At 38.6% G+C, this 11,815-nt stretch overlaps 1 protein-coding gene across 2 annotated transcripts in view; it reads right to left on the bottom strand.

Moving 5' to 3' along the window:
• Positions 1-3,072: 3,072 nt before the first annotated feature.
• The window catches only part of nedd4a (NEDD4 E3 ubiquitin protein ligase a), a 25,159-nt gene continuing 16,416 nt past the window's right edge, over positions 3,073-11,815 (bottom strand). For both annotated transcript variants that reach the window (XM_035682269.1, XM_035682268.1), the window contains 20 exons: positions 11,668-11,788; positions 10,502-10,672; positions 10,225-10,308; positions 9,861-9,980; positions 9,482-9,715; positions 9,126-9,203; positions 8,889-8,943; positions 8,735-8,793; positions 8,553-8,618; positions 8,136-8,365; positions 7,432-7,553; positions 7,227-7,297; positions 7,023-7,118; positions 6,848-6,921; positions 6,686-6,746; positions 6,541-6,600; positions 6,339-6,446; positions 6,141-6,237; positions 5,813-5,885; positions 3,073-5,059 (listed from right to left, as the gene is read on the bottom strand). In XM_035682269.1, the coding sequence (XP_035538162.1) occupies positions 4,957-5,059; positions 5,813-5,885; positions 6,141-6,237; positions 6,339-6,446; positions 6,541-6,600; positions 6,686-6,746; positions 6,848-6,921; positions 7,023-7,118; positions 7,227-7,297; positions 7,432-7,553; positions 8,136-8,365; positions 8,553-8,618; positions 8,735-8,793; positions 8,889-8,943; positions 9,126-9,203; positions 9,482-9,715; positions 9,861-9,980; positions 10,225-10,308; positions 10,502-10,672; positions 11,668-11,788 (2,083 nt within the window). In that variant the 3' untranslated portion in view covers positions 3,073-4,956. The remainder of the gene's footprint in view (positions 5,060-5,812; positions 5,886-6,140; positions 6,238-6,338; positions 6,447-6,540; positions 6,601-6,685; positions 6,747-6,847; positions 6,922-7,022; positions 7,119-7,226; positions 7,298-7,431; positions 7,554-8,135; positions 8,366-8,552; positions 8,619-8,734; positions 8,794-8,888; positions 8,944-9,125; positions 9,204-9,481; positions 9,716-9,860; positions 9,981-10,224; positions 10,309-10,501; positions 10,673-11,667; positions 11,789-11,815) is intronic.

Below are 11,815 nucleotides of genomic sequence, written 5' to 3'. Positions count from 1 at the left end.
TCTATCTATCTGTCTATCTGTCTCTCTATCTATCTATCTCTATTATTATATCTAGCACTAGCATCTGACTGCTTCATTATACTTTTGAGTATCACACTTTGGTTGTTTTTTCTTTGTTTTTTAAACATATCTCATATTGAATGTAATTTACAGTGTACATCTGCACATATAGTGGATTAAAAAGTGTAATATTTTCCTCTGAATCTAGTCTAGATAAAGCCAGATTAACCTGGCCCACTTTCCCTCTGCTTGTGGTTACGTGTTTAAATACAAATCTATTTATGTACATTTTCACACAATGCCCCTTTATAAGATAAGACAGGTAACAGTATTGGTGTGGATATTATTCTTTAATAGTGCACATTTACAAAACCAATTCCTAATCAATCAAATAAACACAAACTACAGCGCAGCCATTTGATATGCAATTTTAAATATGTCTATGTCTATGACACAGAACAGGCTGCTACATGAAAAATCTAATTTTTTCACAACAAAATATGTAAAAGTTAAGTTAAATAATCCTCCTTAAAACACCCACTTTAACACAGTCAATGCTATAATTGGTGTTGATACTAGAGGCTTTGTATCAATAACTTTAAGATCAGATCAGTCATGTTTTTTTTCTGTATAATGTGGGTCTGACACCAAAACCCTGCCTGACCCATGATGGATGCCTTTGTACATTTTGGAACAATGGTAGTTCACCACTCGCACAACATTTCACTTGCCCCACCAAGACCCTATCACTTTCCCTTATCAATACAGTGCGCTGTATTGATGAGATCAGATCCCTCAGCATCAGAGCCGAACTGCACACCAAATGGTCTCCACAGAATGTTAATGGTAATGAGTTTGTCTCTTGTCCTTTAAAACTGGACCCTGCAATTACGAGGAAGCATTGATAGGAGCAGGACAGCTGCTGTGTCAATGTAGATATTGATCCGATGTCCATAACTTATTGTGGAGAGAGATCCAACCCCCCTCCCTCCCACGGTCCTCGCCCCTCCCTCTGTGAACCTTTATTCAGCAGCAGGACCGCAGCCCAGCTGTGATGTCCAGTCAGTCAGAAAAGGGAAAAAACCACTAAGTGCTGATTCAGTCACTGCACTCTTTTATTATATCTGTGATTATAAACTATGGAGGAAACATTCAAATTACCTCAATTAACTGAATTTGAGCCAGGTGTTTTATTTAAGTGTTCATTTCCTCGGAACAAATTCAGTAAAAAAGTGATAAAAAAGGGGAATAAATCTTTGTCATCATCATGATTTTCTTCACTTTTAAACACTGGGTGCCGTCTTTTCCCTTAAGTTTTAATTTGATAACTAAGATGTAACTTTATTCAAATAACAAGTAACACAGTTTTAAAATCGTTTTTAAGAGGCCTCTCGCATTAATTATAGGATCTTATGTTGTTATCAACATGAAGAAATGAGCAAATATATCTTAATATAAAGGTCAATTATAATATTTACCCATAAGAAAATTCCCACATTAATTTCAATAATAGCCTCAAGATATTATCCAATTAATCAAAATAAAAAATCCAACCTCTTCCACCACATGCTGTGAACGGGGCTCCTCTCTTACATAACGTGAGAAAGTGAGAGCCTCATTCACGGTCAGCAGGACTTTCCCCAGGGTGTTTAATTAATCAGGAATTCAGTTTCGGCACCTGCCAATATGGAACAGTTTGTGGGTGGAGTGATGGCCAGCCTGTATGTGAACTCTGAGGCCGGATCAATGCAGTAAAAGTCATTATCAGGTTATGAATGTTGGTGAGGTTGTGGGTAAAGGGGACCGGCTGCCATTGGCCGAGGCCCGTGCCTTCCTGCTACCACACGTGCCCATCCCCACTGACCCCAGACGTGTCCAAAATGCCGGCCTGAATCCCTGTGTGACCTTTCCACTGACCCCCGTGGAGGGGAGGGGTTTTTTTAGGGTCACAACAGGGGGGTTGTGGAGAAATTAGGACTGTAGCTGTTGAGCTGAATCACACAAAAGACTCAGAGCAGAGAGATGTGGTCCTCTCCACAGACCCTGCTCCTATTAACATCTCACACTATATAAGAATGAGTGCCGACTGTAGGTCAGCAGGAACACAGGAAACAGCACAGATTCATATTTGACTACAGATAAATTAGCTTGAGTCTAACAGTTTGTCTTTTCAGCTCGGCTGTGCAGTGAAATGTAGTTTGGAATAAATCCCTCAATAAAATCCATGAAAGACAAACAACAGCTGGACCTAAAGAAGAACTGAAAGAGGAGAGCTGATGTTTCACTGCCAATATGATTCAAAACAAACCAATTGTGTTCATCAGATGTAAGTTTAAAAGTTAGGTGATGTCCCTCAGGAAGAATTCAATGTGTTTTATCTCCCCCAGCTGGAACAGTTCAGTACTACAAACACCTAATTTTTTGCAGGCCACAACGTGTGTGCTGCCACAAACAGAGACAACACATCTCTGGAATGAGACAAAGACTTTAAAAGATATTCTGAGATAATGGAAGCAAAACATCAGTAACAGGTGTAAAGAACAAAACGTCAAAGGATGTTTTATTACATAAAATCATAAATCAGTGGGAGAGGATGGAAAGAAACATTGTTTCTACATTGATGCCTCGTTAGAAACACACAAACTGGTAACTGGTAACCATCCAGTGAGTCTTTTTACTGATTAAGTGACTTTAATCTGATTATAGAATCACATGTTTTGTATATAAGGACGTGTTTCTTAATCTTAATTTACTTATTTAATAATGGGTGACTTAAATCTTCTTACAACTGCAGTAGTGTGTTATAAACAATTTATTTATTGTTTATATACCTCTCATAAATGCTAAATAAGTGGAATTAAGGTGAAGTGATACTGAGAAATGTCTGAAAATAATCAGAAATCTTTAAAAAGTGAACGCATTTGAAGTTGCAGTCAATGCCTTTACAGTATTGGGGTAAATTCATCAAATCATTGGGAAAAAAACTAATAAAAATGAAAAAATAAACGCACATAAGAAAATACTGAACACTGCAACAGTTGTACATGAGAAAGACATGGAAACACCGGATGATTGGTTTTATATTTCTTTATTTTTCAAATATATTTAATTTGGTGAGCTATAGGTCATCAAATTGGGAGTTAACAGCTACAGTTCATTCCACCTTTAAACTGTTGTATACATGTTGCATGCATGTTGTTGTTGTTGTTGTAATGCACTTATAGGTGTTATAATTAAAGTCTATAATAACAAAACTTGATATATCAGAAATAATTGTTGATCTATTCATGATTCTTAAATAGACAACAATACATGTATAACAGTACTTTCATTTAGAGATTAGAACATCAATAAACAATCACAGTCTACAATACATTACAAACGAAGGCCTCTGTATTTAACTTTAAATAGAAGTGAAAGAAGAGAATGTGCTTATTTTCAGCAATGTTCAACATGTAAACATTTAAACACATGTGCATGAAGCATAGGATCATTTTCCTGAAAGAACGATTGAAGCAGTCTGCAGGTAACAGATTGGCAAAGATTCAGACAGTTCAGAAGTAAGACTCATCGATATTAACAAAGTGCTTCACTTTATAAAAGCATAAGTATAAAATTGTGTCATCAGAGACAAGAAACCAGCCCACAATATCTTCTTTTATCAACGCCCTGTAAACATGGCAAGGTAGTGTAAACACATGTTTTACCATTCAGAAAATGTTAAAACTCACTGCTTAAGTACAGTTACTTTCCTACTAAGGTATTACAAGTGATTACTCATTTTTGAAAACAGACAATCATCTGTACACATTTTTGACAACCAGCAAAACAATTTCTAAAGTTGTACTCTTAAAAACAGAGTACTGTGCTGCAATTAGACACCCATGATGAGTAGAAGAAAACAAAATGATATCACTCATTGACAAAAGGCAACAAAACATAATATTTAACACACTGAATGCAAATTGTATGATAAAGTCAGTCTGTTGGATAACATTTTCTATAAGCTACTGGCCAGGAGATATAATGTTTATACACATTGATCTATTCCTCTGATACACAAAGAGTCAGTGTTGAACTTGAGTACGAGTGGCTACTGATTATAAATTAAAAAGGTAATATGTAGAGGTGCACCAATAACAATTATTTGTCAATTTGAGTCGCTTTTAACAGCTTGAATCAATGCTTCATCGTTTTGTAGATGGCATTATTCAATTATAGTTGTATGTACAGTATTTATGTAATAAAATCAAGTGATACTCAATTATCTCATGTCAATATGTACAATTATGCATAGTATTTCAGCACAATCTAATAATGCATGTAGTCTCTGGATCTGTGGACTACACAGATACAAACCATAGTATAATTAGTTCAGCCTGTTACTGGTCCTGGTATTGGTACATCACTACTGTATTGATTAAATGACAAACTTACTTTAAGTGTAGTTGCTCGAATATGAACTGCAGATTTTCTGCTATCTGCTGCCTTTGAGGTGCATATATTTGGGATTTGCATCAGTGTTTCTAGTATGATGGAATGAAAAATGTATTATTATGTATAGAATTTAAATGATAGGAAAAATAGAGAGTAAATATATTCACATATGTTTTATTTAGGTTGAATTGCCAAATTATCATTCAGCCCAAATGAACCTAATTTCTTTTAAAATTAGATGTTTTTGTTACACAGTATATAGCTTCGCATTCTTGCTTTGTAAACTTTAGAACACACGGAGTGATTAAATACCTCCGTCACTCCAGATTTAATGTCCTCCGCGTGTGCCTCCACAGAGGACCGAGTGAAGGTTGTGTGACCGTCCTTCATCTGTCACACAGCTGGCAGGTTAAGACCAGAGTCTGATGCACAGCTTGTTTGTTACGTCAACTTCACCACATTGTGCTGCTTTACTCTGATCGGTAAGTAATCAGTTCAGCTCTTCTACCTTCAGAAGCACTAATCCACGCCGTCAAAGCCTTGTGCATTCTCGATGGCGATGTGAAGTTTCTCCCTCAGCTCCTCAAAAGACTCATAAGGAGGCAGGTCCAGTCGATTGAAGCTTTAGGAGGTGAAATTAAAGACAATAAGAGAATAAAGGTAAAAGAAAAATCACATCAAAGCATTTAGTATTGCACCTCCATTAAGTTTAGGGACTTTCCAAAGATAGATCAACAAAATAATGGTCAAATCGTGTGCAGCCTGGATACTAAACTTCCCATTATGCAACTCAATTGCAACTTTTGCAATCTGACTTTAAGTATGACTGTATCCAGCCACTAGAGGGCTTCAACCCACTATGCTCAATTACATATTATTTTGTACTAGTCCTTTTTTGTTACTATCCATTCATTCATCCATTATCATTGCAACACAAAACCTCAGTGTAAGCTAAGATCAAAAAAGCAGAGCCCAATGTTCAGTGTCATGTGTCAATCAGGGCTGATGTACAACACTACAGTAACGACACCATATTATATTTCTTTGACAAACTCCTTTTGAAAACCCCAAATATATCATTTTTTATCCTGTATGCTCCTATTATCATTAACACTTGTGCACATAAGATAAGAAAATGTAATCTTTACCTGATCCACATTTCATTAAAATGATAATATTCGTTCCACAGAGCCGTAATAAAAGCTGAACTGAACTACAAACGTCACTGCAATGTTTAGACATGTTAGCATTTGTTTTGCTTGAGCCTTTTTAAATGTCTGCACACACTTCCAATAAACTCAGAAATGGTCTACGGTACATTGCTAACCATAACTGTGTTACATATTAACGAAAAAATTCCCAGTGCAGTGCTCACCATGTGTGGGCTCGGGGGAGTTTTTCACGTGTTCCCCACTGCTCGATGGTGAACAGCTGTGGTCCGTTAGACCCTGCAAAATAAAACCATCAAACATCAAATAAACATATACAACATGATTATAACTGGAATTCATTTACAAGGAAAAGAAGGTTAAGCCACCTGTGTACTGAGGATAAGTGTATACAGTGTAGAAGGAAAAGATGTGATGCACATTTGTATGCAAGATGAAAATAATTATTTGTGTGTGGACAGAAGAGTAGATCATTTAGGCTAAAACATTAAGGAAGAATCTACTTTTTAACAATAGTGCTGTAGGTTATCTCACCATAGAGTTCAGCAAAGCCATTCATTGGGACCCTTGATGTTCCCGTCACAAACTGCAAGAGCCGGATTCGCTTTTCTGCATCCATCAACAGCACGGTCTATAACAAACACAAACAGAAACACAAATAAATAACTAATACAATGCTCTTCTTAAAAGGAGGAAAAACATGTTGGCTCGAGGCATGGAAAGTTGTCTTACTTTCCAAAACCACTGGATAACGACGTGGTTGGAGCAGTAGCTGTTCTTGTATTTGGTGTTCTCTCTCCAGTCGTTCACATCCACATCTCCAAGACCACACATGAGCAGCTGGAGCACAAGAAGGCAGGTAGACAGAAAGTTATTCATCTTTTCTGGAATTAATCTGGTTAATTTCAGCTCATGGGACGGACAGAAAACTCACCTCGAGCTCATTCTCATCAAAGATCTTAATCAGATCTTGTGGTATCAACTCAAAGAATCCCTAAAACACAAAAACATGACAGACTTTTAGTCTTACTTTATACTTTTAATGGTGTCTACTGAAAATGCTTCAAATAAATCGTTACCTCTTTGAAGGCACTCATCTGCTTCTGTATCCTGTTCACAAACCTCCACTGCATCACCAGACTGTCAAACACAACACAGCAGATCAACATCAAACCATCAATACAACACTTCAAAGATGATGAAAAGTGTCTTTTCTTTAAGCAAGGAGCTCTGTTGCTTACTGGATGTATTCCTTCTTGTTGTCATTAGTGATGACAATTTCTGCGCCGCCCGGCTTAAGTTCATGCTGGTGAGTCTGAACAGGAAGATTGGGATAGTTTCATATGAATTACCCAGAAAACTCGCACTGGTTGCTATTTGAAAGTTGTTAAGGCAAAGAGGGCACGTTGAACAAACCTGCCCAAACAGCTCTTCGTCAATGGTGAACCTCAAATCCAGGTCTGTTGGGTCGTTCTCCAAAATCCACATCAAGGAGTTGAAATATTCACTGTCCTGAAAAGACAACACACTAATTTAACAAACTGAATGTCTTTCAGATTAGCTGTGATTGTGAAGATCCTGAATTAATTTAATTATCTGCAGTGGAACAATGACACTCACAACTGACTCCATGTCCTGGAGAGTGATCGGTTTCTGCAGCATCATCTTGTAGAAAGGCCGAATGAAGAAAGCTTTGAACAACACAAACAAAAATGTCAGGATCTATTAAAATCACACCATTTGCTCTAATCCCGTTGACTTTCTCACTGTTGTTGTTGATACCCTTTGTAAAATTTCCTGCGGCACACAATCAGGTAGCACTCACCATCGAGTAGCTTGCCGTGATACACGGCCATGCCTGCCACGCGGCCGATGAACTTGAAGTAGGGCAGGTGGTCCTCATTACATAAACCTGAGTTAGGGTTAATCTGCAGTGTGTAGTTGTCCCTGGAAGACAAAACATGAAGAGGAACTTGAAATAACTTCTCTTTTTTCTGCACAAAGATAATAGAACTTTTCAGAGTCTTTCCAGTGAGCTAACATACACAACAGCAGCACCCTGACTCTATTATCTACTATTTCATGTCAAAATGGCTGCTGTGAAAAACTATTACAGCTCTTTTAGGTATATTTTTAAGAAATGATTTGATTGTAAAGGAAATGGTCCAACTGTCACACTGTTTTCTAGACCACTTTGTAGATTTTTACCTTTTGAAGAAGATGAACTATTTGAATCTTATGTGGCCCAACACAGAGTCTGTGACTGCACAAAATGAGCAGTGATACATCATCTGCATGTCTCTGATTATTTATGAATATTTCTCTAGACTTTTCCAGACCTGTATGAGAGTCCTGGAAGCAGAACATCTGTCCTTAATGTCTTTTCATTTACTGTTTCTCAATATACGTCAGAACACCAGTACATGTTCCTCTACGTGTGACTGGACTGTGCAATACAAGACTGGTTTTGATGTCCGCTCTCATCTAAACACACCAGATCGTTTAGAGAAGGTATAAAAAGAGACTCACGTGGCAGAATACTCAAACAGTCCGTAGTACGGGTTGAACATCTCCTTAGACATGAGGAAGAACCACTCCCTGGCCAAGCCACCATAGTCCAGTGCTTTTTCTCCCTCAAACTCCACCCACAGTCGCGCCTTCAGCAGGTCTGCCCTCTTCACTGAGAGAATGCGTCGGTATGAGTCCTCCAGCACCGCATTTCGTCTCACCTTCATCTCAAAACGGTTTGGGATGTCAGCCTGCATAGAGATGTATGTATGAGAGTTTATTAAGAAGAAAGTTTACGATCATCTAAAGGTTAAACAAATACAGCATGTGTGAAAGTGAGATTGTGAAACTGATATGAGAAGTAAAGGGAACACCAGTCCTCATTAGAATAGTTTTTTCAAGTATTTGCAATCTCAGTTTCAGTTTGAGGACACTTACCGGTTTCTTTAGCTTCTTCCGGAAGTAGTCATACTTCTGTTTATAATCTCTGGAATAAGGCACTGCCTATAATCAACACAGGACAGTGTTCAGTGGCAACAAATCAATCTTAGCCTTATGACCTACACAGTTTTTTTTTTGTTTGCTAATAGAATAATCTGTCAAATACAGTTCATACTCACTGGTCCAGTTATAGCTGAGTTCTGTAATCTGGGATCATCCCATTGTGTGGTCCTGGTGTCTATGAAATATAATAAATCAGAGGTCATTAATTAATATAGAAACATATTCATCATTTAGTCCAAGCTGTATTTTTAGTAAAAATGTCATACGCACTGTGATCTATGTAGAATATCCTCCCATCAGTGTGGACCCTCTCCTCCCAACCAGGCTAGGAAGAAAGAAAATATTCTTTAACCTTGAACTAGTAAATACAAAAAGCAGCCCTATCTGCTCTGATTATACATTACAACAGACACATGAAGGCACCATATATGATTTTTGCCTGAAATCTAAAGGCTACGGTTGATAAATGTCTTGTTACTGTTACTGTTTTGTAATTGTTAAACTTACCGGCAGAGGGCCGAGATCAGATGGGTCGAGAGAGGCTCTCCTCCTCTTCTGCACAGGAATCTTTAGCCTGGGATCTTCCTGTTCAGAGAAAAACAAACAGGGTGTGTTTCTGTCAAACAGGAAATGCTTACAAAAGAAATAGTGTTGGAGATACTACTGAATGATAAGGAATCTGTTGTTATGCATATATTTTTAACCATGAAACACATTAAAAAAAGTTAACTAGGCAAATGAGAGACTTTGTTGTTGTGGATATAAAATATTGTCTTTCTAGCAGACAGCCTCTAGTGGCAATTAAAGGAAATTAACCCTCAACTGGAGGTAAAAGCTAATTTAGTTAATTTAAGTTTGCTCACCCAGGTAGTAGTCTTTGTGTTGTGGTCGATGAAAAAAGGTCTTCCATTGGGAGCACTGCGAACCTCCCAACCAGTCGGCAAGAAGCCAGATTCATATGTGGCCTCGGGGCTTGGGGTGTGCTGAGGAGACTCCTCAGGGGGGGCATGCGGTTGGGATGGAGGGGAGCTCTGGGGTAAACCTGCACCACTTTGTGTTGCTGGTGCTACTGGTGCTACTGGTGCCTCTGAGGTTTTCTGTCCAACAAAAAATATAATATTGAGAAGTGTTAGTGTTAAACAAATTACTACATTTGACTTGGTTTTAGATCAATACAGAACACGTGTAAGTATACATATATTTCTTTCCTATCAATAACAATAAAAAATCTATTTTTTTTACCTGAATGAGGGGTCGTGTCCATGAAGTTGTTCGGCTGTTGTGGTTGACATAGTAGCGTCTTCCTTTACTGTCTCGCTTCTCCTCCCAGCCTGCAGGCAGCCCAGCTGCGGTTGGAAGCAGCTATTGAATGACATTGAATGACAATTGAATTCAGTGCTCAATACTGAAAACCTCAACCTCCTTACACATAACACATCACTAAAACTATTTCCTAACATCCACAGCACAGGAACTGACATAAGTTGTGGTGTATACCTGTGAATCTCAAACACTGACATCTGTTGCTATACAGAAACACTGTGATGCAAGACAGGTTTGGTAAAATGCAGGAGAGACTGATTTCAACAGTGACTGTAATACTTACCACAGGATTAACGGGATGTTCCTCTCCTGTTGAAGTCCGGGCACTTCCTCTGAGACTGGAATGGCTTAAATTACTATGATGATCCTGCATCAGAAAGGAAGGATGTCAAAGACAATGATCACTTGGCCATTAATGTGTATATATTTTCCAACTCTCTCTCTCTCTCTCTCCCCCTCTCTCTCGCTGAAAGCCCGTGGTTCATATTAATCTCATTATGTGTCTCTCTTTCTCTGACTTTCGGTAACTAGAACCTTATGCAGCACAGAAAATGACTCACTGTCTGGGAGGTGTGCAGCTCGCCAGCTGTGGCCCCTGAAATGTGAATGTTTCTCAACTCGTCGCAGAACGAGTGGAACTCGGGCACGGGGGTGCGGGGTGGAGGTGATGCGAGCTGGTTGTTGTTGTTGTGGTAAGATGTAGACTCGTCCTCTGTAATGATCTCCCAGCTCTAAAAAGATGAGACAGAACAGACTCATCAAGAACACACCATTATCCAAGGTTAGACCCAACAAATACTGCTCTTCCAAATTGCTCAGTTTAAATATACAGTGTAAGCCACTGAGAGTTTAGTTTGTTTAGAGTAAATGAAAGTGTTTATGCCAAAGCCCTCAGAGGACAGAGCCAGAGCTACGCTGCTGCAACCACCACTGCCACATCTGGCTGCAACATGGGATCTACACAGCTATAAGGAAAAACATCCCCCATCCTTTTACGTGCATCCCTCCCAAATTCGCCTAAACAGCATTTTTAAAAACTGTGTTGTGGACAGGCTCTTAAATCTGTATTACCTTTTGGCCACTTGGGGCAGTGAGAACAAGCTGTGAACACAACACTGACAAATCATCATCTTTAAAGTGTATATGTTGAACAAACAGGCGATACAGAGCAACATTACATTTTACTTAGTTGTGTTTCTGCCCACCTGATCAAGTCCAATATTCACTCTCTTTTAACTCTGTTTTTGGTCTCTACCAACTCCTGAGGGAAATATGTGGCTCTTTAGCAGCTAAATGCTCCAGTATGTTTACCAGCTAGTTGGTAACTGTGTTTGTCTGTTGTGTGGCACTATGCAGATGATGAGTGAACAGTGGGATTTAAGACCTTCTTCACTGACGACAGCTGACCGCAGCCAAAACCAACGCAGTGCGAGCTGTGAGACTACACCAAAACACTTCAATTGTGGGCTGAAAAATAAGCTGAAAGGTAATAAAAACTAGATAAAAAGAGTTAAGAGCTTTGTAATTTGCAAACACTTAACTCTCTGATTTTGGATTTAAACATGTTTTGTTTCCTGAAAGTAAATACACTTTTAGTATTTTAAAACTCATAATCTATTCTCCCAAACAAAAAGAAAAAATTCAGGTAGGTCTAGTCAGTCCACAGTAACGCAAGCAGGACACAGTAAAGGGCATATGCAAATTTGTTCAAAAAAGTTCAAATTACCTCAGGAGACTCTCGTGTGGTGTTGTTTTCATCTGGGTCTGAGATCTGTCTGCGTGTATTAAGAGCATGCTCCACCTCTGTATTATTGTTCTGTCTTCTTTGTATTTCCACATCACTGTCCCTGTTGAGGACACACACACACACACAC

Source organism: Morone saxatilis, unplaced genomic scaffold, assembly GCF_004916995.1.
Source record: "Morone saxatilis isolate NCDOM2014 unplaced genomic scaffold, NCSU_SB_2.0 Contig11, whole genome shotgun sequence".
Classification (NCBI taxonomy): domain Eukaryota; kingdom Metazoa; phylum Chordata; class Actinopteri; family Moronidae; genus Morone; species Morone saxatilis.
Note: the sequence above shows the minus strand (reverse complement) of the source record. Positions and strands in the feature narration are given on the sequence as shown.